Below are 25,949 nucleotides of genomic sequence, written 5' to 3'. Positions count from 1 at the left end.
GTATTCTACTACAGTGTGGCAATTTTGATTTACAACTAGAAAGTAATAAAGGAGGTGAAGGGACTGGTAAAATGAATAAGGGAGCATGCTTGTTAAGGATTGAATGAAATTACACGAATACTGAAAATATTTTAAATGCATTCATTTTAATGAAAACTATACTTCGAAGCATGTTAGCAGAGGTTGTAGTGACGGCAAATTATACAAACACAGAAATTCCAGAAATTCTCCTGCCTTTTGAGAAGCAGTAGGCATATGAACTAAAGGGAGTGAAATCCACCTTATGAAGAGCTGCCAAAAAGCTGATTCTTCAAAAAAGCGTTCTCGAAATCTTGGTGTAACTGGCACCAAGACCCATCCCCTTTACCTGCACAAATCGCCTTTCCCTCTTTCCCTATTCCACTTGCACTGAATATTGCACTTTCTTCCTCACTGAAGCGGGATTCCTGGCTTTTTTTTTTTTTTTTTTTGAGACGGATTTTCGCTCTTGTTGACCAGGCTGGAGTGCAGTGGTGTGATCTCGGCTCACTGCAACCTCCGCCTCCTGGGTTCAAGCGATTGTCCTGCCTCAGCCTCCCACGTAGCTAGGATTACAGGCGCCCGCCACAATGCCCAGCTAATTCCTGGCATTTTAATTACGCTAAATTACTTCAACCTATGACCACCTCAAGCTGAATGTAACTAGCCGCAGACGCTGTTTGCATGACCCAGGAACCACTAAGACACGGAACGAACGCCTGCACCACGCAGAGCTTCACTACCCGCAGCCAACTCACTTCCGTGGTGGACTTAGCACTGCAGAGGCCCGACCCCCCCTCAACCGGAAGTCTTTTGGGCTCCGGCTTTGCCGTCGCCCGGCCCCCTGGCCTTTGCCCCGATTGGGCGGGACTTCCTGTGTCGTATTTCCAAGGACTCTAAAGCGAGGCCCAGGACTGAAGGCGTTGGTGTCGAGCCCTCTGGCAGAGGGTTATCCTGGGCGAAATGCACGGATTCTCACCTCGTACAGTTACGCTCTCCCGCGGCACGTCCGGGAGGACTTGAAGTCTTGAAGGCTCAATTTGTCCGTAGGTCGAGAGAAGGACATGGAGGTGCCGCCCCCGGCACCGCGGAGCTTTCTCTGTAGAGCCTTGTGTCCATTTCCCCGAGTCTTTGCTGCCGAAGCTGTGACTGCAGATTCGGAAGCCCTTGCGGAGCGTCAGAAGCGGCCTCTCTACGTCCCAGAGCCCTATTACCCGCAATCTGGATGGGACCGCCTCCAGGAGCTGTTTGCCAAAGAGTAAAAGTGCCTGGGGTCTGAAGTGGGTAGGGGGACGCGAAAGCGATGTCCTGCAGCGTTGGCAGCCTGGGTCAGCCTTAGGACGCCAAGTGTGCTTCATTTTTAAATTATATTTAAAGGTTCTGATATTTGTAACCCAAACTTGTATCTTTTTTTTTTTTTTTTCCAGACAGGGTCTTGCTCTGTCGCCCAGGCTGGAGTGCTCTGGTGCGATCTCGGCTCACTGCAACCTCTGCCTCTCGAACTCGAGTGATCCCCCCACTTCAGCCTCCCGATTAATTGGGACTACAGGCGCGCGCCACCACGCCCGGCTAATTTTTTTAAAATATATTTTTTATAGACAGGGTTCTTACCATACTGCCCAGGCTGGTCTTGAACTCTTGGACTTAGGTGATCCTCCTACCTCAGCCTCCCAAAGTGCTGGGATTACAGGCGTGAGCCACCGCGCCAGCCCAAACTCGTATTTTTTTTTTTTTTTTTTGAGACTGAGCCGTGCTCTATCGCCCAGGCTGGAGTGCAGTGGTGCGATCTTTGGCTCACTGCACCCTCCACCTCCGGGGTTCAAGCGGTTCTCCTGCCTCAGCCTCCCGAGTAGTTGGGATTACAGTTGCCCACTACCATGTCCAGCTAATTTTTGTATTTTTAGTGGAGACTGGATTTCACCATTCAGCAGGCTGGTCTCTAATTCCTGACCTCACGTGATCTGCCTGCTTTCGCCTCCCAAAGTGCTGGGATTACAGGCGTGTGCCACCGTTGTTGGACTGCGCCCGGCCTAGAAGGGAAATTATTTTATAGTAACTTAATACTTAAGACAGCTATTTGTTAGAGCAGTTTCAGGATGACATCTTGGAAGCTTCATTAGCAGTTCTAGCTGCTTATGCGTTTAAGAGTAACAAACTGAATTAAATAGTAGCTTTTCCTTATTATTTTAGATTAGCATGTGCCACCCACTGCATAGTGAACTTTCTCAGTGCGTTTTTTAAAAAACATGTATTTATTTGTTTATTTTTAGAGCCAGGATCTTTGCTACGTTGCTGTGCTGTCCAGAACTGGGCTCAAGTCCTGCCTCAGCCTCCTAAGTAGCTGTGACTACAAGCATGTGCCACTGTGCCCAGCCCAGTGCTTTTATTGATACAGTCCTATCTGAGTATTTCATGAAATTATTTAGTAAAATAGAATTTAGATTTTTTGTCTTAACGTCCACGTTTTTTTTTTCTTTGATACATTGCCCTAAAATCTCACGAGTTGGTGTGATTTCTTAAAGTTAGCTTAAGATTTAAACGGAAATATTGGTCTATCTAACTCACAAATTCTTCCTGTTTCTAGGGGTGTAATAGTCATCAAATAAAAGCACCTTTTAAAAAACTTTTTATTGAAGTAGGAAATGCGTTTCAAAAAATGTACATAAGTAGACTGATGAATGCATTTTCACAGACTGAACATAGCTGTACCCAACACTCAGAAGGAAACGGCAACTATTATCACATCCCAAAAGCTCCCTTTGTGCCTTTTCCAGTCATTGTCTTTTCAGGAGTTGCCACTATCCTAATTCTAACAGCATAGCTTCATTTTGTCTGAGACTTACGTTCCTTTTAATATAACTGAACTGTTTAATTCATCTGCGGATTCTACCTATGATGAAAAATGTTGTGGTGTTAGCATTCGGGATAATTCTGATTATAGATTCTTTTGGAGAGCAATGTCCATAAACTAATCCCAAACAACATTGTCTTTTTGATGTTGTAGTGAACAGCAGAGAATTTCAAAGGAACTCTCTGATATCTGTAAGATGGCAGCTACAGCAGGCGTCCTCGGCTGGGTGTATGGGGGTATACCAGCTTTCATTCATGCTAAACAACGATACATTGAGCAGAGCCAGGCAGAAATTTATCATAACCAGTTTGATGCTGTGGTATGTACTGGTGGTCTAAAGAAATTTAGGGCACACTGACTTAGCAATTCACTTTACACTTAATCATTCAATTAGCTTGTGGGGATGGAGGGTTGTTTTAAAGTGTCAGAGTAAAGAAATAAAGTCTATACTTAATAACAGTGGAAGTACTAACATTAAAGTGCCTACATGTGGCTTGAGACTACTTTCTTATCTTCAGAACAGACATGTTTGGCATCACCACTGTGGCTTTTCTTTCTGAAATATCTTTCTTCCAATCCCCTGCTAAATCATCAAGGCTCAACTGTAACATATTTACCTCATTCACAAAGCCTCCCTGAGTATAGGAGCTTACACTAAGACAATAGTTAACATTTATAACTTTATAGAGTGCTAACTCATTTGTTACATCATTAGATCTGTACATCAGTTCTATGAGAATATTAAAGCTCAGAGAATTTTTAACTTTTTATTTTGAAATTATGGCAGGCTTGAAAGTTGTAAAAATAGTACAAAGATTTCCTATATAACTTTCATCCAGATACTCCACTGTTAACATTTTACCGTATTTTATCATTCTTCCTCTGTATAATGTGCTAATTTTTTCTGAACTACTTGACAGTAGGTTCTAGACATGATGAATACTTCAGTATGTATTTCCTAAAAACAAGGAAATTCTCTTATACAACCACGATTATAATATCAAGATCAGGAAATTAATGCTGATATAGTACTATTACCTTATTTAAAGACCTGTAAATTTTGCTAGTTACGCCACAGTATCGTTTATTTTAAAAATAAATTAAAAATATGTATTTTTCAGAAGTTAGGCTTGAGTTCTTATTAAAAAATTGAAAAAATTTTTTTGTCTGGTCCAGAAACTGACCCTGATCACAGGTTGAATTTGCCTGTGGTGCTGCTTTGGTCTCATTTAGTCTGGAAGAGTTTCTCTTTGTCTTTCATGGCCTTGACTATGGGTGATTTATTTTGTAGAATATCCCTCAGTTTGGGTTTGTTTGATGGTTTCTCATGATTGCATTCAGGCTATGTTTTTTGACAGGAATACCCTAGACCTGAAATTAAATTAGAAACCTGTGATATCTCTGTCCCTTTACTGGTGATATTTACTTTAGTTACTTGGTTAAGATGGCCTCTGCCAACTATACACTGTAAAATTACTATGTAATTTTATAAGTAATTTGTAAGTTTGTAATTTATAAGTATTTTGAGTACTTGTTAGTTCCTTTGAGACTATGTAAATATCCTGCTTTACATCAAATTTCTACTATATAAAGGCTATTATAAACTATAATATTTCTACTATCTAAAAACTATTCTAAATTATAAATGCTATCTTAGCATTTGATTTTTTAAAAAAAAAATATTTTTTCATTTATTTATTTTTTGAGACAGAGTCTCACTCTGTTGCCCAGGTTGCAGTACAGTGGCACAATCTTGGCTTGTTGCAACCTCCACTTCCCAGGCTCACTCGATTCTCCTGCCTCAGCCTCGCGAGTAGCTGGGACTGTAGGCATGTGCCACCACTCCCAGCTAATTTTTTTTTTTTTTTTTTTTTTTTTTTTTTGAGACGGAGTCTCGCTCTGTCGCCCAGGCTGGAGTGCAGTGGCGCGATCTCGGCTCACTGCAAGCTCCGCCTCCCGGGTTCACGCCATTCTCCTGCCTCAGCCTCCCGAGTAGCTGGGACTACAGGCGACCACAACTGCGCCCGGCTAATTTTTTGTATTTTTAGTAGAGACGGGGTTTCACCGTGGTCTCGATCTCCTGACCTTGTGATCCGCCCGCCTCGGCCTCCCAAAGTGCTGGGATTACAGGCGTGAGCCAACGCACCCGGCCTCAGCTAATTTTTGTATTTTTTGTAGAGACAGGGTTTTGCTATGTTGCCCAGGCTGATCTCAAACTCCTCAGCTCAAGCAGTTCACCCTCCTGGGCCTCCCAGAGGGTTGGGATTATAGGTGTGAGCCACTGTGCCCAGCCTATTTTTTTGTTTTAATTTATTATTTTTTTTTTTTTTGAAATTTTTTGAGGCAGGGTCTTGCTGCCTCAGTGCAGGCTGGAGCGCAGTGGCGGGATCATAGCTCACCACAACTTCAAACTTCTGGACTCAAGGTTTCCTCCCTCCTCAACCTTCCGAGTAGCTAGGACTGCAAACACACATCACGATGCCCAGCTAATTTTTAAATTTTTTTTGTAGAGGCAGGATCTCGCTATGTTGCCCAGGCTGGTCTTAAACTTGTTGGCTCAAGTGATCCTCCCTCGTTGCCTCCCAAAGTGCTGAGATTACAGGCATGAGCCACCATACCCAGGCAGTTTTAGCATTTAATGATGATTCTTGCCTGTAACAATTATGACTGTGGTGGCCAAATGGGCATTTTCTAAAGTCTATCATTCTTTCTACATTTATTTGTTAGTATTATGCTCTAAGGAAATGTTTTCCCTTCCCCCTCTATTTACATATTTATTTATCTATTTATAATTTATTTCTATCAGTAGGGTCTCATGGATTCTTATTTTATTCTGTAGATTTATAATTCGTTACAGGTTGAGCATCACAAATCTGAAATCCTGAATGCTCAGATTCAAAACTTTTTGAGCATTGACATGTCATTCAAAGAAATTGCTCACTGGAGCATTTCAGATTTCGGTTTTTTGGATTTGGGATACTCAAGCAGTAAGTGTTAAATACGCATATTCCCAAATCTGAAAAAATCCGAAATCCAAAACACTTCTGGTCTCAAGTATCAGATAAGGGATACTCAACCATTTTTCATCTCCTGACAGGAAAAGCTACACATAGAACCTCAATAATTAAAGAATAATATTTCTAGAGATTTTCTAGTGTTTCTGTCTGTTTAAGTGTACCTGACTAATCCATGGCTAAAATTCCTCTACCACAGTTCTAGAATAGGGAAAATATGATGGTGTCTTAGAACCTCACAGTTTTTAAATTAACTTTAGCATTCTGCACATCGTGCTGCTACACGAGGCTTCATTCGTTATGGCTGGCGCTGGAGTTGGAGAACTACAGCATTTGTGACTATATTCAAGTAAGTTCACTCTGAATTGTGAGATAGTGACTTTTCTTGATACGGTTTTAGGAGTGTGTCTTTTGAGCGGGTGGGGTTATGAAAACTGAATACCCACATGAAAGTGATTCATAATGCCTTTTTTTTTTTTTTTCCAAGAACTTTTGTCTGTGTAAAAGACTGGTGCAGTTATGGTTTTATAGCCATGTCTGGAACACATTGAAGGGCCTAGGCTAGGACCAGGGGTTGATATAGTAGGCTTTTCTAAATCTATTAAGTCAGTGAAAATAACACTAAAGAATGTAAATGGGATATGCTTTAAATCTTATATTTTCCTTCTCCTCCCTTTTTCCCAGCACAGTGAGCACTAGTCTGAATGTATACCGGAATAAAGATGCCCTAAGCCATTTTGTAATTGCAGGAGGTAAGACATTTTTGTTTATATTTTTCAATCTTCTCAAATATAGTTTAGAAAATATGTAAGGACTTATACATCAGAACTACTGAATTCTTTGGTTGGCTTCCCATCGCATCTCATCAACATTCATGCAAAATGTATTTATGGACAGTGTTGTGCTTCACCCTTGATATACTCAATGGGCAAAACAGCAAGGCCCTTGCTTTCTTTGAATTTTAATGTCTAATATGTATGTGATAAAACAGGTTGCTGTGATAGAAAGTAACAATTCGGTGGAACAATGGCATCTCATATGGACAGGGTAGTCAGAGAAGGCCTTTCTGAGGAAGTGACATTTGAGCTGATACCCAAAGAATAGGAAGGAACAAGACTTGCAAGGAAGGGTGTCCTAAATAGAGGGAACATAAAGGGGGGAAGGCTCTAAGGCAATACATTTCCTTAAAAGCAGGATAGTAACCTGGTGAGTGAGGGTAAGAGTAGCTTGAGATGACATTGGTGAGGACGGTAGGAAGGGACTAAATTTTTTATGCTAAGAACTTGGATTTTATTTTAAAGCTTTCTGCCTCTAGTATATATGTCTTCTTTTAAATGAGCATTAAAAATAGAAAGTACAATGGTGATTACCAGAGACTGGATATGGGGTTGGGAAGATGTTGGTCAAAGGATACAAAATTTCATTTAGACAGGAGGAATAAGTTCAAGAGATCTATTTAGAACATGGTAACTGTGGTTAATAACAGTGTATTGTATACTTCAAAATTGCTTTTAAAAAGTAGATTTTTGTAATCCCAGCACTTCGGGAGGCCAAGGCAAGTGGATCACCTGAGGTCAGGAGTTTGAGAGCAGCCTGGCCAACATGGTGAAACCCCCTCTCTACTAAAAATACAAAAATTAGCTGGGCGTGGTGGCAGGTGCCTGTAATCCCAGCTACTTGGGAGGCTGAGGCAGGAGAATCACTTGAACCCAGGAGGCAGAGGTTACAGTTAGCCGAGATCACACCATTGCACTCCAACCTGGGCAACAAGAGTGAAACTCTGTCTCAAAAAAAAAAAAAAAAAGATTTTAAATGTTCTCACCACAAAAAATGGTATGTGAAGTAACGTGTAGGTTAATTCGCTTAATTTAGACATTCCACAATATATACATATTTCAAAACATGTATACCATATGTGTACAATTTTTACTTGTCAGATTTAAAAAATAATTTTAAAATGAGCATTCGTTTCAGAAAGGTAAATTAAGTTAACTGCCGTATACACTCAATCACTAACTCATGTACATTCTTGTACGTACAAAAACACACATACATATTCTGAACATGTTTGTTTGTTTTTGTTTTTGTTTTTTTGAGAATCAGTCCCTCTTCTTGAATGCACTTTCTCACTACCACGATTAATTTTGTTCGGCTCCTACTTAACCTTATCTTTCAAAGTCTAGATCATTTGTCAGCCTCAGCTTCCCTAGAGAGTTCTCCCTAGCCATTTTCCTATGTTTAGTTCTGTTTAGGTGTCTTTCCCCTGTGTTCACATACTTCACTATTTTTTTCTTTATCTTTGATTTTCTGCAGTTTGAAAATGATATGCCCCGGTATAATTTTGAGGAACATTTACTGTGCTTGGTGTTTTCTGAACTTTCTGGATCTGTGGTTTGTTGTCTGACTTACTTTAAGATAAATTCTCAGTTATTGTTTCAAAGATTTCTTTAGCTTTCTCTTCTCCTTCTGGTGTTCTAACACACTTACACCTTTTGTAATTGTTTCACAGTTCTTGGATATTTTATCTGTTTGTTTGTTTGTTTGGTTTTGGTGGGGGAGGTTCCCATCTTTTTTCTCTTTGTCTTTCGGTTTTGGAAGTGTCTGTTGATACGTCTTCAAGCTCAGGGATTCTTTCCTCAGCTGTGTCCAGTCTACTATTCTTGAGTTCTGTCACAGTGGGTTTTTAATTGTTTTATTGCTAGCATTTCTCTTTGATTCTCTCTTAGAATTTCCATCTTTCTGCTTATATTGCCTATCTGTTCTTGCATGCTATCTACTTTATCCATTAGAGCCCTTAGCATATTAGTCATAGTTGCTTTAAACTCTTCATCTGGTAAGTCCAGTATCCCCACCATATCTGAGTCTGGTTTTGGTGCTTACTCTGTTAGTCTTACTTGGTCTCTTCAAACTGCTTTTGCCTTTTGGGATGCCTTGTAATTTTTTTTCTTAATAGCTGGACATGATGTACCTGGGTAAAAAGGAATTGTGGTAAATAGGTCTTTAGTAATTTGGTATTAAGATGTGGGAGAGGGAAAGTGTTTTATAGTCCTGTGATTAGGTTCTTAGTCTTTTGGTGAGCCTGTGCCTCTGAAATGTTAACTTCACAAGTGCTTTTCAGTTTTTTTCCTCTCCTTTGGTGGGACAGGATACTACAGTGGGTTGGAATGGGTATTTCCCTTCTCCCACATGGGAGACTAGAGCAGTTGCATTTGGATATTCCCCAGATTGGTTAATCTCTGACAAAACCCCAGTAGGTTGGGCTGTGCAAAACCGTTTATCTTGAGGGCAGGCCTTGGTGAGAATAACAGAATGTTCTGGCATATTTCATAATGGTTACTTTTCTTCCCCCTTGCCAGAAGCCTGAGGGGATTTTTCTCAGATCTTTACTGGGAGAAACTGGTAGAGCTCCTGGAGTGTGGGGACCCTCTGTGACTGGGCCCCTTACAGTTTTTATGTCTTAGACTTTTCTATACTGAGCTTCCAGCGATTTATCATTTATAGTCAAGGTTTCCTACTCTGGTACTGGTTTCAATGGAGGCTTCTGCTCATGGGTTTCTACTATAATAAGGTGTGATTCTCTGTACTTATCTGTCTGTCTCTCCTATTTTGAGGGCAGCAGTTTACCCATGGTCTCACTTCTTTGATGCATCTAAGAAGAGTTGTCAGTTTTTCTATTTGTTTAGGAATAAGTGTTAAATTGTTGTTAACACTTGTTGTTAGGAATAAGTGTTAAATTCTAAACTTCTCACATGCCACACCAGAAACTGGAAGTCTCCCTTTGCTTTTTGCCCCACATCTTGAGAAGCTGATAAGAAAGCCCAAGTGCTACCTTGATTGACACTGGCAGGAAGTTTCAACCATTCAAGCTCAGGCCTACATGAGGGACCTCTTGCTCTAGCCCCACCTTCTAAAACCACAAGCCAGTCAGTCACCCTTCAGGTTCTCAAGTAATTTTGGGATGTGCTTGGGATCCTGCCTTGCTCTCCCTAGAAAGCCTCATTATGTGTATAATAAACCTAATACCTCTTAGTACCTCTCGGTACTTTCGCATCTCAATATCTAATTCAAATTTTGGGTAGGGAAGTTTATTGTCTCTGGAGGGTAACCACAACATCTTGGATGTAGAAAAGCCAAATGAATTCAGAAAACTGTTGGAAGGCCAGGTGCAGTGGCTCATGCCTGTCATCCCAGTGCTTTGGGAGGCCAAGGCAGGCAGATCTCTTGAGGTTGAGAGTTCGAGACCGGTCTGGCCAACATGGTGAAACCCCGTCTCTACTAAAAATACAAAAATTAGCTAGGCGTGGTGGTGCATGTCTATAATCTCAGCTACTTGGGAGGCTGAGGCAGGAGAATGACATGAACCCGGGAGGCGGAGCTTGCAGTTAGCCAAGATGGCGCCACTGCACTCCAGCCTGGGCTACAGAGCAAGACTCCGTCTCAAAAAAAAAAAAAAAAAAGTTAAGCATAATTTAGTGTGCAATTCAGCAGTTCCATGTCTTAGAATCTGCCCAAGATAAATGAAAACATGTCCACGCAAAGACTTACGTATAAATTTTTATAGTGATGTTATTCCTGACAGCCTCAAACTGAAACAACCCATAAGTTCATCAACTAGTGAATGGGTAAATAAATACATGTCCATTCACTTGAATATTTTCATCAATGAAAAACTGATACATGCTGCAACATGAATAAAACTTAAAAACATTAAGTGAAAGAAGCTAGACACGTAAGACTTCATAATGTGTAATTCTATTCATATGAAATGTCCAGAATAAGCAAATCTGTAGAGTTAGAAAGTACATTAGTGGACTGAGGTAAGATTGGGAACCAGGAGTAACCACAAAGGGGCATGGGGGATCTTTTTGTAATGATGGAATCATTTTAAAATTGCATTTTGGTGATGATTATATAACAATGCAACTAATTTTTTTTTTTTGAGACGGAGTCTTGCTCTGTCACTCAGGCTGGAGTGCAGTGGCGTGATCTCAGCTCACTGCAACCTCCACTCCCGGGTTCAAGCGATTCTCCTGCCTCAGCCTCCCTAGTAGCTGGGACTACAGGCGCAGTCCACCACGCCTGGCTAATTTTTTTTTTGTATTTTTAGTAGAGATGAGGTGTCGCCGTGTTAGCCAGGATGGTCTCCATCTCCTGACCTTGTGATCCGCCTGCCTCGGCCTCCCAAAGTGCTGGGATTTCAGGCATGAGCCACTGTGCCCGGCCACTAAATTTTTTTTCTACAAATTATTGAATTGTACATTTCAGTGAATTTTGTGTGATGTAAATTATACCTCAATAAAACTGTTAAAAATACACTAACACAGAAGGGGAAAAAAGCAGTGCTTTTAGATAGGAAGAAGCAAAATTGTCTGTATTTGTAGGTGATATTTTAAAAGATGACTTGAAAAATTATTGCTAGTTAGTAAAGTGTAAATATATAAATAGGCTTTTTATATTTCAATGGTTACTTGAAAAGTAAAAAATTTTCTTTATAATAGTACCAAGAATGTAATATAATAAGGAATAAATTTAATAAATGTACAACTTCTCTGAAGAAAATTACAAATCATAAATAATAAAAATGGGGAAATAGTTGATAGTTAACCCAGTATTTTTCTACTTCGTTTATAAATTGAAAGCAATTCAAATCAAAATTACAGACTTTTTTTAAAAAAAGAACTTGATACAATGTCTAAATCATATCTAAAATGCTGATTATATGAGCATAGCAAAGACATTTCAGAAAAAAATGATGAGGGGTTCTTGCAACTGTAAAATTAAAATCTGTATAAAGTTACACTAAAGAGGACAGTGAGGTATTGGTCGATCTGTGGAATGGAATTCAAAGGTCAGGAACAAAATGAAGCACACACAAGTAAGTAAAGGTGATATTTCACATTTGTGGGGAAAGAATAGACCATTCATGGGCTGGAACAGTTAACTATTTGGAAAGACATTATACCTGTATTCAGTTCAACAAAATTAGTTAACATTTATTATGGTGCTTATGTAAAAAACGTCCACAAAAGATTAGGGAAAGTTTAGAAGTAAATGTGTCTCTGATTTCTGCATAGGAAGATATATAAATGTGTACATATACACAGTTGCCCTTTGAACAACACTGAAAACAGCTTTGAACACAATAGCAATGCTGACCTCCACCCTGCGCAGTTGAAAAATCCACATATAACTTTTGACTCCCCCAAAAGTTAACTATTAATAGCCTACTATTCTCCAGAAGCCTTACCAATAACATAAACAGTTGATTCACACGTAAATAGATTGGTATCTACGTATATTTTATGCACTTAAAGGCACACATTTTTCTTAATTTTTTTTTTGATATTTCTAGGCTAGACAGTTTATCTGCAAGTTTTTTCAAATTACTGCACATTTCCAAAACGTTTTTCAATATATTTATTGAAAAAAATTCATGTGTCCGGGCATGGTGGCTCATGCCTGTAATCCCAGCACTTTGGGAAGCCGAGGCAGGCATATCACTTGAGGTCAGGAGTTCAAGACCAGCCTGGCCAACATGGTGAAATCCCATCTCTACTAAAAAATGTTTAAAAAGTAGCCAGGTATGGTGGCGCACACCTGTAGTCCCACCTACTTGGTAGGCTGAGGTGGGGGAGAATAACTTGAACCCAGAAGGTAGAGGTTGCAGTGAACCAAGATCGTGACATTGCACTCCAGCCTGGGCAGCAGAGTGAGACTGTCTTAAAAAAAAAAAAATCATGTGTAAGTAAATCTGCACAGTTCAAACTTGTGTTTATCAACTGTATATATTTTTAAGCATAAGAACTAAGAAACTAGGAAACAGGAAACCACAGTTTTGGCCACGTAAAATTTTTAAACTTATCTATGTCATAAATACTATAGGAGACATTAAACGTAAACAACGCCAAAATAATATTATGTGCAGATAATGGATAAAAGCCCTAATACGTCAAAAAGAAAGGATAGCTCAGTTGAAGATTGGACAAAGGACATGAATTTGTAATTCACAGACGTACCATAAATAACTTGTAAACCTAGGGAAAAACAACTTCTTTTCTCTACTAATCAGAGAAATGCAACTTAAAATTACATACCACTTCTGGCCTATCGAATTGGAAAAAATAAACTAAGAGAATGCAGAAGACTAGATTACTAGCATACTTTTACTTGGAAAATAAGTTTATGCATCCTTTTTGAATAGCAGTTTAGTAATCTAAGTCAAAGGCCTTAAAAATGTTTATATTTATACCCTTTGACCCAGAAATTTCATTTCTGTGAGTTCATCCTAAGGAAACAGTCAAATGTATAAAAAGATTATTTGTGGAGGGATTATCATCACACCTTTATTTAAAATATCTATAAATAGAAAATCTAAGTGTTAGACAAAAATTTGTGGTACCTCCATGCAATGGAACCAGGAGGGAGAAAACTTAGTAATACAGAATTTAATAATATGTTCTGTGAAAATAAAAAATTTAGTATGCACACCATGACACCAGTTTTTGTGTTTTTGTTTTGTTTTGTTATTTTAGACAGTCTTGCTCTCTTGCCCAGGCTGGAGTGCAGTGGCGCAATCTCCACTCACTGCAACCTCTGCTGCCCGGGTTCTAGCGATTCTCCTGCCTCAGCCTCCTGCGTAGCTGGGATTACAGGTGTGTGCCACCATGCCTAGCTAATTTTTGTATTTTTAGTAGAGATGGGGTTACAGCATCTTGGCCAGGCTGGTCTTGAACTCCTGACCTCATGATCCACCCATCTCAGCTTCCCAAAGTGCTGGGATTACAGGTGTGAGCCACTGTGCCCAGCCCCAGTTTTTTTTTTTGTTGTTTGTTTTTTTTTGTTTGGAGGATCAGAAAAAAAGACTCACTCATTACTGACTCTGGGTAATGGGATTAAAGGTGATTTTGGTTCTGGTGAATTTTGAAAATTTTAAAAATGAATATATAGTACTTAAAAATATAAACCTCAACTGTTATTTCTTTTGTTTTTTTGAAACAGAGTCTCATTCTTTCGCTGAGGCTAGAGTGCGGGAGTGTGATATCTGCTCACGGCAGCCTCCGCCTCTGGGGTTCAAAGAATTCTCATGCCCTCAGCCTCCTGAGTAGCTGGGATTACAGGCGTGCACCACCACACCTGGCTAATTTTTGTATTTTTAGTAGAGACAAGGTTTTGCCATGTTGCCCAGGCTGGCTTAGAACTCCTGACCTCAAGTGATCTGCCCACCTTGGCCTCCCAAAGTGTTGAGATTACAGGTGTGAGCCACTGCACCTGGCCTCAAATGTTATTCTTTAAAAAGTGTTACTTCCTTAGATGGTATTAGTTGCATTGTGCATAGTGAAAGGAAAATGAATGAGCATGATTGATGCACAGTCCCAGCAGAAAGGAAAGAAGGCCAAATGCTGCTTTCTTGTCACCCTGCCTGAGCGGTGTCGTGTAGCAGTACAGAGAGAGTGAGTCTAGGGGAAGGCATAAACTGGAGGGGCTATTGAAGGTTTTTTTACTTTTTTATTTTCCTTGAAGAAAGAAGAAAGAAAGAGAAGGGGGAAAACATTTTCAAGTTTTTAAGGAGAGTTGGAGAAAAATGAAGCAGAATAAATGGATCCATAGAACAGATTGGAGATTTTTTTTGTAGGAGAGATGTTTCTTCCTTTGAACCTGCGGAGTGGATGGGAAACTGCCTGTGTTGGCATATTCGATTCAGGAAGTATAGGCTGTAGTGGTATATTAACATTGGATTCAGAAAGCTCACTTAGGGATTTGGGCCCATTTTATAGAAGGAAAGTTTTAAAATAGGATTCTAGTATTTAAAGATGATTTAATATTGCCTTTCTTGTTTTTAAATAGCTGTCACGGGAAGTCTTTTTAGAATAAACTTAGGCCTGCGTGGCCTGGTGGCTGGTGGTATAATTGGAGCCTTGCTGGGGTAAGCATTAACATGGTTTGGTTCTAGATTGGCACAACTTTCATTAATGCCTTGCCTATTAAAAAATCTCATTTATTTTCAAAAAACAAATTTAATCCTTAGAATCTATAAAAGATCTCTACTCTTGTATTGGTAGTAGCTTTGACTGTCCAGTTCTAATTCTACCCCAATAGTTTATCTTACTTACAGTTTTTTTTATGGTTTATTTTACTTAACAGCTATTTCAAAAAATAACATTTATTCAGTACAACTATCTAAGATAGGGCCCTTATTCAAAATTCCTTTTTACCGGGTAAAACTGTTTAAAAACTGCTAACACCTGAAACTATAGTTTGAACAAACGTATTTATGGGAGCAGGGAAAAAAGAACAAAAAACAATTAATTAACAGACATATTCTATAAAAATTGTTGGTAGGATTTTATTTGTTTTGCTTAACCCCGTCTCTACTAAAAAATACAAAAAACTAGCCGGGCGCGGTGGCGGGCGCCTGTAGTCCCAGCTACTCGGGAGGCTGAGGCAGGAGAATGGCGTAAACCCGGGAGGCGGAGCTTGCAGTGAGCTGAGATCTGGCCACTGCACTCCAGTCTGGGCGACAGAGCGAGACTCCATCTCAAAAAAAAAAAAAAAGTTCTTACCCCAACTTTTTACTTTGAACAATTTCAAACCTACAGAAAAGTGGAATGAATTAGTACATTAAAACCCCATATACCCTTCACCTAGATTCACCAATTGTTAATGCCTTGGTGATGTTTTCCATATCTATGTATATGTGTGGGATGTGAATATATTTCTTTTTCTTTCCCTTTGCTTCTTGGATAAACTGTTTGAGACCTCATAATACTTTGCCTCCATATATATTAGCGTGTATCTCCCAAGATGAAGAATACTCTTCCATGAAATCATAATACAATTATCACAGTAAACATCGTTTCAACACAACTATCTAAGTTAGGGTCTATATTAAAAACTCCTCAATTATCATACTAATGTCCACAATGTTTCTCCATTTTGTTTGATCATCCCATCATGATTACATTAATGTACTTTTGTCAAGAATACAACATAGGTGAAGTTGTATCCTCATGTATCACATCGGGAGATACTCTGTTACCCATTATAAGTAATATTAACTTCAATTACTTGATATATTGGTTTTCTGCTGTGTAACAAATTACCACGAACTGAGCATGTATTGCATGTGAAACAACACCCTTGTAGTTCTATAGATTATAAGTTTGGCTGGGTTTCACTGCTCAAGATTTTACAAGGCCAAAGTCAAGCTCTTGGCCGGGCTGGGCTCTTTCCTGGAGGCTCTGGGGAAAAATCAGTTTCCAAGCTCATTCAGGTTGTTGACAATTTAGTTCCATGTGGCCAGGCACAATGGCTCACACCTGTAATCCCAGCATTTTGGGAGGCCGAGGTGGGCAGATCTCTTGAGGTCAGGAGTTTGAGACCAGCCTGGCCAACAGGGTGAGACACTGTCCCTACTAAAAATAGAAAAATTAGCCAGGCACGGTGGCAGGTGCCTGTAATCCCAGATACTCAGGAGGCTGAGGCAGGAGAATTGCTTGAACCCCATATACCCTTCACCTAGGCAGAGGCAGAGGTTGCAGTGAGCCAGTATTGCACCATTGCACTCCAGCCTGGGCGACAGAGTAAGACTCAGTCTCAAAAAAAAAAAAAAAAAAAAAAAGAGAGGAAAAGCAAAAAAAGAATTTAGTTTCTTGTGCCTGGAGGAGGTCTGAGGTCCATGTTTCCTTGTTGGCTGTGAGCCAGACTATTCTCTGTTCCTGGAGGCCACCACCCACATATCTTCTCCCAGGGCCCCTTTGTGTTTAAACCAGCTATAGCACATTGACTCCTTCTCATACTTCGAATCTTCAACTTCTACTCTGCCACCAGCCAGGGAAAACTCTGCTTTTAAGTGTTCACTCAGATATCTATCTCCTTTTTCATTACCTCAGATTCAACTAATTAGTAACCTTAATTACATTTCTCACATAAATTTTGCCATGTATGATAATATAATCATGGGCATAATATATTCACAGTTGAGTGATTAGGCAGGATATTTGGGGGGACCACTTTAGAATTCTGCCTACCACATTTGGTTAAGGTGTTATCTGTTCAGTGCCTCCATTGCAAAGATATCTTTTTCCCAATGTGATTAATTAGTAATCTGGAGGGTGACACTGAATATCCTGCTCTCCAACTATCTTTTCATCATGTGTTTTTAATGATCCATTGACGACCCATGCTGTAATCGGTTTGTTACTAGAAAGGTGGTTGTAAATGTTGATAAGCTAATTCTGTCAGTTCTTCTGTTTTTATTAGTTGGTATTTGACTAGAAGAGTGCTACCTTCCTCCTGCACCTGTTCACCCCTTTTTCTGCCTCCTTTAAAGGAGAAGATAATGCTATAGATTTAATGATTTTTTAAAAATTTAAATTAAATAAAATCAGCATGTCATAATCTACTACTGCCATTACTTTTGTTGTAGTGTTAATATACCAGTTTGGTTTGAAGGGAAGACTTGTAGAAGTTAGCAACAAAAATATTTTATATTGTGGTAATAAACACATAGCATAACATTCACCATCTTAATCATACTTTAAGTGTATAGTTCAAAAATGCTAAGTATATTCACATTGTGTGTGAGATCTCTAGAACTTTTTTCTCTTGCGAAATGAAACTATATCCGTTAAAAACTAATTTTCCCTCCTCATACCCTCCAGCCCTCAGCAAACATATTTCTACTTTCTGTTTCTATGATTTTGACTACTTTATATACTTCATATGAGTAGAATCATACAGTATTTTCCTTTTGTGACTAGCTTATTTTACTTAGCATAATAATGTCCTTGAGGTTTATCTATGTTGTAGCCTGTGACGGATTGCCCTCTTTTTTAAGGCTGCATAATACTCCATTGTATGTGTATGTCACATTTTCTTTAGCCATCTGTCAGTGAACATTTATGTTGCCAAGTAAAAGTAGTTTTTAGTATGAGGTTACTTAAATTGTAGCTGGAGGAAATTTAAGGTATGTGAAGGTCAAATACTTCTAGTTTGAGAACACAAGAACCAAATTCTCTTCATCACTATAGCAATTATTATCTAAATCAGTTTCTCAGTGGGTTGCTATTGGCATTTTTGGTGAGACAGTTATGCCAGACTCTTGAACTTTAGGATATTTTGGTGATCCCACCCTCAAAAGCCAGTAGCATCCCTTCCTCAACCAAAAATGCCTTCCACATTTCCTGTCTCCTAGAGGAGCTGGTGCCATTCTGAACTAGAAATTTCATTTCTGAGAATTCTTTGGTGTGGGACTACTTACTAGATCCTGTCATAATTATATACTTTTTTCTCTTCGTTTTGATTTATTTCTCATTCCTCATAAAAACAACCAGTTTCTAGATCTGTTGTTTTATTATATATCAGTTAACTTTAGGAGGTTGTAGTGATTGTTTTTCTCTGTTGTTCAGACCAGAGAAGAGATTACCTCAATGTTTTTCTTTATTTGACAAGGACACTTTAATTCTCAAATGTTCCTATACCTAATAGTGAACAAGTGGCTCTGGTGTTGCTCACACCTTAGCAGAGAATCTCACATGTTGCAAGGTCTAATGATTCTTTTTTCCTAAGCTTTCCCTCTCCTTTCTTCTCAGTACTCCTGTAGGAGGCCTGCTGATGGCATTTCAGAAGTACTCTGGTGAGACTATTCAGGAGAGAAAACAGAAGAATCGAAAGGTGCTCCATGAGCTAAAACTGGAAGAGTGGTAAGGAACATGTTAAGCCCAGGGAATCTTGGCTGTCTTGCCCCAGGCCTTATATAGTGGTGCTCTGTTAAACTTGTGTACTCTAAACTGCCACTCAGTTCAAAGAAGAGTTTATTTTTACTGAGTCCTTCAACTCATTCTGTACATTGTCTTTTAATCTATTTAAGGAGAATGGAAAAATGAAAGACATTAATTTTAGTTTTAATTTAACAAAGGTCTTTCTTTGCATTTTTTTTTAAGTTAAAATGTTGTAAATCTTACTTGCTTGCATATTTTTTATTTTCCTATGTTCTTGACTGCATAGGAAATTACCTAAAGGGAATATTCACCAAGGAGTGAGCTTTACCTGGCTTACTTAAAAAGTGACATCCTTAGCCAGGCAGGGTGGCTCATGCCTGTAATCCCAGCACTTTGGGAGGCCAAGACAGTTGGATCACCTGAGGTCAGGAGTTCGAGACCAGCCTGGCTAACATGGCGAAACACCATCTCTACTAAAAATACAAAAATTAGCTGAGCATGGTGGCACGTGCCTGTAGTCCCGGCTCCTCAAGGAGGCTGAGGCAGGAGAATCACTTGAACCCAGGAGGTGGAGGTTTCAGTGACCCATGATTATGCTCCAGCCTGGGCCACAGATCAAGACTCCATCTCAAAACAGGAGAAGAAGTGACATCTTTTTTTTTTGCACAAATATGTATGTAAGACACAGCATGTTAAGTCTCCACAAAGATTCTGTTTCTTGCTGTAGACACAGAGGAATTAGGTGGACAGCGGTTGTTCATGCACTGAATGCCACTGAGGAGCATGAAAACTTTTACCTATTGCATCTAATCATTTCCTGGGATGCAATTTGTGGGGTAGGGCAATCAGACTGATAGCTGACTTTGCACAGATTCAATATGTAAGATGAATATAACAGGCTGCTATCTAGTGCTCCTGAGTACAAATGATTCTCACTAGTTCAGCTTCCTGGGTACCTAAGATAGCATTGGCTGCTGCTGCTGTTGCTGTTTTGGTATTATAATTGGATAGATAAGAAATCATTTTTTTCCAATGTTTTCATTTGAAACCTCCATTTCTGCTAACCACACACACATACATGGAAATTCTTAAGAGCTGTATTCCATTATCCAAAGACTTATGTGCTATATGAGAAAAAAAGCATTGAGGTTGCAGTGAGCCGAGATCACACCACTGCACTCCAGTCTGGGCCACAGAGCAAGACTTCATCTCAAAAAAAATAAATAAATAAAAATTTAAAAAATAAATGAAAAATTAAAAACTACAGAAGTTTGTCAGTGATTTAGGGGTCAGTGATTTTGAGATAGAAAAGCTTAAGAATGGCTGGCTAAGGCCATTCTAAGGTCATTCACCTGGAGTCTTCCACCACTGGCAACACTGCCAATTCTAGTGGTTGAGCTGTCATGTGCACTGCCTGAAGACTGGCCCATCCAGGGCCTGCTGCCACCATTTACCTCCCCCCATCCGGTTAACAGCAGATTTGCCAGCAGAAAACTTACAGGTCAGGAGAGAATGGGATGACACATTCAGAATGCTGAAAGGAAAAAACAAACAAAAAAACCCAAAAAAACTCCTGCAAAGAGTATTATACCTAGCAAAGCTGTTCTTCCAAAATGAAGGAGAAATAGTCTTCCCAAGACAGGCAAACACTGAGGGAATTCATCACTACTGGACTGCCTTATAAGAAATGCTTAAAGAACTCCTGCATGTGAATGCAAAAGTATGGTAACTGCCATTATGGAAACACATGAAAGAATAAAACTCACTAGTAGAGCAGATAGATACACAAATAAGAACGAGAAAGGAATCAAACCTTATAATTACAAAAATCCACCAACTATGGAAGTAAATAAGAGGGGAAGAAAGGAACAAAGATTATACAGAACAACCAGGAAACAATTAACAAAATGACAGGAGTAAATCCATACCCACAATAACAACGTGGAATATAAACACTTTAAATTCCCCAATTAAAGATTTAGACTGGCTGAATGAATAAAAAAGAATTTAAAGACTCAACTATATATACTGACTACAAGAAACTCACTTCACCTGTAAAGGTACAGATAGGCTGAAAGTAAAGGGATAGAAAAAGATGTTCATGCAAATGGAAACCATAAATGAGCAGGAATAGCTATACTTAGGCCAGATAAAATAGGCTTTAAATAAAAAACTACAAAAAGAGACAAGGTCATTATATAATGATAAAGAGATTAATTCAGCAAGAGGAAATAACTGTAAATATATATACATCCAACACGAGAGCATCCATTTATATATAAACAAATAATAATAGAGCTAAAGGGAGAGATAAACCCTAATGTAATAGCTGGGGACTTCAACACCGCACTCCCAGCACTGGACAGATCATGTAGACAGAAAATCAACAAAGAAACATCAGACTTAAACTGTACTATAGATCAAATGGATCTAGCAGACATTTACAGAACATCACATCCAAGAGCTGCAAAATACACCTTTTTCTTATCTTGGAATGTTCTTCAGGATAAACCATATGTTAACCTACAAAACAAGTCTCAACAATTTTTTAAAGCTCAAAATAACATCAAGTATTTTTTCAGACCATAGCAGGATAAAACTAGAAATCAGTAACAGGAAGGACTTTGGAAACAGTGCAGATACACAGAAATTAAATAATATGCTCCAGAACAATGAATAGGTCAGTGAAAAAAGAAGGAAATTTAAAAATTTCTTGAAACAAATGAAGGTAGAAACACATCATACCAAAACCTATGGGATACAACAAAAGTATCACTAACAGGTACGTTTACAGCAATAAATGCCTCCATCAAAAAGTAGAAATGTTTCAGATAAACAACCTAACACTGCACCTGAGGGAACTCGAAAAGCAAGAACAAACCAAACCCAAAATCAGTAGACGAAAATAAATAAAAATATCAGAGCAGAGCTGAGTGAAATAGAGACTTAAAAAACACACACACACACAAAAGAACTAAATGAAAAGTTCGTTTCTTGAAAACAAACAAAATCAAGAAACTACTAGGTAGACTAAGAAAAAAGACCCAATTAAGTTAAAAAACAAAAAAGGAGACATTACAACTGATACCACGGACATACTCGTATCATTAGAGATTATTATGAAACAACTATATGGCAAGAAATTGGAAAAGCTACATGAAATGGATATGTTCCTGAAACCCTATAATCTATTGAGATTGAGCCAAAAAGTAATAGAAAACCTGAACAGACCAATAACAAGTAACAAGATTGAACTGGTAATAAAAAGTCTCCCAACAAAGAAAAGTCCAGGACCACATGGCTTCGTTGCTAAATTCTGCCAAACAGTTAAAGAAGAATTAAGACCAATTCTCAAGCTATTCCAAAATATTGAAGGTGAGAGAATTCTTCCAAACTCAGTCTACAAGGCCAGCATTACCCTTATACAACAAAAACCAGACAAGGGCACGTTAAAAAACAACACCACCACCACCACCAGCTACAGGCCAATGTATTCTACAAAACAATCCTTAACAAAATACTAGCAAACCAAATCCAAGGGTACATCAAAAAGATTATACATCATGAACAAGTGGGATTTATCCTAGGTATGCAAGGATGGTGCAACATACACAAATCAATAAATGTGGTACATCATATAAACAGAAGGAAGAACAAAAACCATATGATCATCTCAATAAATGCAGAAAAAACATTTGGTAAAATTCAACACCCCTCATGATAACACCTCCCAAAAAGTTAGGGGTACAAGGACTATTTCTCAGTACAATAAAGGCCATATATGCCAGACTCACAGCTAATATCATACTGAACAGGGAAAAATAAAAAGCTTTTCCCTCAAAGAACTGGAATGAAATAGGAATGCCCACTCTTACCAGTCTTATTCAACATAGTATTGGAAATCCTAGCCAGAGCAGTTAGACAAGAAAAAGAAATAAAAGGCATTAGAGGCCAGGCACCATTGCTCACACTTGTAATCCCAGTGCTTAGGAGGCTGAGGCAGGTGGATCACTTGAGGTCAGGAGTTCAAGACCAGCCTGGCCAACATAGTGAAACCCTGTGTCTACTAAAAATACAAAAATTAGCTGGGTGTGGTGGTGCACACCTGTAATCCCAACTACTTGGGAGGCTGAGGCAGGAGGATTGTTTGAGCCTGGAAGGTGGAGGTTGCAGTGAGCCAAGATGGCGCCACTGCACTCCAGCCTGAGTGACAGAATGAGACAAAAGAAAATTAGCCGGTCACAGTAGTGCATGCCTATAGCCCCAGTTACTTGGGAGACTAAGGCCAGTGGATCCCTTGAGCCCAGGAATTCAAGGCAGCAGTGAGCCATGATCGTGTTACTGCACTCCAGCCTGGGCAACAAAGTAAGTCCCTGTCTCTTCAAAAAAAAAAAAAAGAGTGGGGCAGGGGGTTGGGGGGAAACTTGTGTTTCTCAAAAAATACATACAAGTGGCTAAAAAATATATGAGAAAGTATTCAACATAACTAATCAGGGAAATGCAAATCAAAACCACAGTGCAATGTGGTTTGGGGACAGTTTGGGGAATTGGGGTGATATTTACCCCAATTAGAATGTTATCAAAAAGACAATAAATTTTGGCAAGGATGCAGAAAGAAAAGGGAACTCATGTACTTTTGGTAGGAATGCAAATTAGTACAGCCATTATAGAAATGGTATGGAAGTTCCTCAGAGAACTGAAAAGAGAGCTACTGTATGATCCAGCAATCTTCCCTACTGGGTATTTATCCAAGGAAAAGAAACCAGCATATCAAAGAGTTATCTGCACCCCCATGCTTATTGCAGCACTATTCATAATAGCCAAGGTATGGAATCAATGTCATTGTCCAACAGATGAATGGATAAAGAAAATGTGGTATATATACACCATAGAATACTATTCAGCCATAATAAAGAATGAAATTCTGTCATTTGTGGGAACGTGGATGAGCCTGTAGGACATTGTTGTGTAAAATAAGTCATACACTTACAAATACTGCATGTTCTGTTGCTCATGTGGGAGCTAAAAAATGGGCTCATAGAAGTAAAGAGTAGAATTATGGTTACCGGAGGCTGAGGGGACAGAGAGAAGCATAAGAAGAGGAGATTTAAGGGATTGATTAATAAATACAAAATTATAACTGGATTGGAGGGATAAGTTCTAGGGTTCTGTGGCACTGTAGGATGACTGTAGTAAATAATAATTTATTGTGTATTTTCAAGTAGCTAGAAGAGAGGATGTTTGAATGGTCCCAACAGTATGAAATGATAAATGTTTGAGGTGGTGCATATGCTAATTACCCTGATTCGAGGTGATGCATATGCTAATTACCCCAATTTGATCATTACACATTGTATATGAAAATATCACTTTGTACTTCATAAATATGTACAATTATTAGTTTCAATTGTAAGAAGGATAGATAAAAACAACTTGAATCATAGTAATGAAAGAATACTTTGGCAGAATGAAAGTGTCAAAATTGTATAGCATATACACCTATGTGTGTTTATGTGTGTGTGTGATATTTCTAAGGACGGTTAATTCAATAAACGTTTAAGTGTCTTGTATGTGCCTACTTCTTCGCTTGAAAATAATACAGGAAAATCAAATTGAGAGTCAAGAAAATTGCCTCAATGAGCAGAAAATGTAGAAAACTGACTATAGAGATATAGAAGAACAAATGACCAAATCTGTTTGTGAAGAGTTGAGAAGAAGCTTTAACCCTGATAATCACTTAAGGAAGATACTAATACTTGATTTAGAAACAGAACTGATCTATTATTTGGAAATTAGATTTTAACTCTTCATGAATGTAAATCTATAGTGTTGTTCTATCTGACTTTTCTCTACCTAGGATTACCTTTTTTTTTTTTTTCTTTGAGACGGAGTCTCTCTCTGTCACCCAGGCTGGAGTGCAGTGGTGCTATCTTGACTCACTGCAAGCTCCGCCTCCCAGGTTCATGCCATTCTCCTGCCTCAGCCTCCTGAGTAGCTGGGACTACAGGTGTCCGCCACCACGCCCGGCTAATTTTTTCTATTTTTAATATAGACAGGGTTTCACCATGTTAGCCAGGATGGTCTCGATCTCCTGACCTTGTGATCCACCCGCCTCAGCCTCCCAAAGTGCTGGGGAGGCATGAGCCTCTACGCCCGCTGATTACCATTGTTACAGCCTTTGTCCAGTTCCTACAAGGTCTGGTCACAGAGTTTAAGAGTGGCAAGGTACTCACATTCCCCCAGCCCTGGGAGCAAGAGGAGAGCAAGACTTCAAGCCTTCACACCTTAGCACAAAGTGTGTTGGTTCCCACACATCACTCCTGTGAGAACTCTAGGACCCAGCATACTAGGAATATCTTACGGATCAGAACTGTCACCACAACGGTATCCATTATGGTAATGTGAAAAATAATTGGCTTTCTTCTCTCCTAACCTATTAGAATATAGAATATAGTCTCCTCATAGAATATAGTTTTACAAAGGAGAGAAGAGAGTTACTGCATTTGAAGTGCAGGCAGCAGTGTTCACTTCTAAGTTGCTGTACCAAAGCAGGGAGGAAAAGACAAATGCTATCCTTTTTGTTTTAAATCTGTAAGAACTAAAGAAATGGAGCAGTATTTGATTTATCCTTTTTTTTTTTTTGATTACAGGAAAACCAGACTACAAGTTACTGAGGACCTCCCTGAGAAAATTGAAAGTAGTTTACAGAAAAATGTACCTGAGAATGATGCTACGAAAATTGAAGCACTGCTAAACCTTCCTAGAAACCCTTCAGTAATAGATAAACAAGACAAGGACTGAAAGTGCTCTGAACTTGAAACTCACTGGAGAGTTGAAGGGAGCTATGCTGCCATGTCCGTTGAATGCCAACAGACAGGCCACTCTTTGGTCAGCCTGCTGACAAACGTAAGTGCTGGTACCTGTGGTGGCAGTGGCTTGCTCTTGTCTTTTTCTTTTATTTTCTTTTTAAGAATGGGGCTGTTGTACACTCTCTTTACTTATCCTTAAATTTAAATACATATTTATGTTTGTATTAATCTGTCAATATATACATACATGAATATATCCACTCACCTAGATTTTAAGCAGTAAATAAAACATTTCCCAAAAGATTAAAGTTGAATTTTACAGTTCATATATTCATGTGGTCCTTTGAAAGGGTATTCTAGAAATCACTGGAAGGAGGAGAGGAAAGAACCAGGTAGGCAAATGGTCTGTGAAACCCTTGGGTCCTGGAAGCAGTGTGAGTGTAAACGTGTAGTAGTGTTTGGTTTAATCTTAATAAAGGTCATTTATTTCGCACTTGAAATAAATACAAATTCAACAAAAAGTAGATCAGTGTTATTA

At 39.0% G+C, this 25,949-nt stretch overlaps 1 protein-coding gene across 1 annotated transcript; it reads left to right on the top strand.

Annotated features, from left to right (window-relative positions):
* Nucleotides 1-877: 877 nt before the first annotated feature.
* Nucleotides 878-25,904, top strand: LOC105470338 (translocase of inner mitochondrial membrane domain containing 1). Its single transcript, XM_011722200.2, has 7 exons — nt 878-1,276; nt 3,023-3,188; nt 6,144-6,232; nt 6,568-6,635; nt 14,728-14,806; nt 18,474-18,584; nt 25,253-25,904. The coding sequence occupies exons 1-7, from the start codon at nt 1,083-1,085 to the stop codon at nt 25,401-25,403; spliced, it is 858 nt and encodes a 285-aa protein (XP_011720502.2). The 5' UTR covers nt 878-1,082; the 3' UTR covers nt 25,404-25,904.
* Nucleotides 25,905-25,949: the final 45 nt, after the last annotated feature.

This window comes from Macaca nemestrina, chromosome 2 (assembly GCF_043159975.1).
Source record: "Macaca nemestrina isolate mMacNem1 chromosome 2, mMacNem.hap1, whole genome shotgun sequence".
Classification (NCBI taxonomy): domain Eukaryota; kingdom Metazoa; phylum Chordata; class Mammalia; order Primates; family Cercopithecidae; genus Macaca; species Macaca nemestrina.
This window is presented reverse-complemented; position numbering and strand designations above follow the sequence as displayed.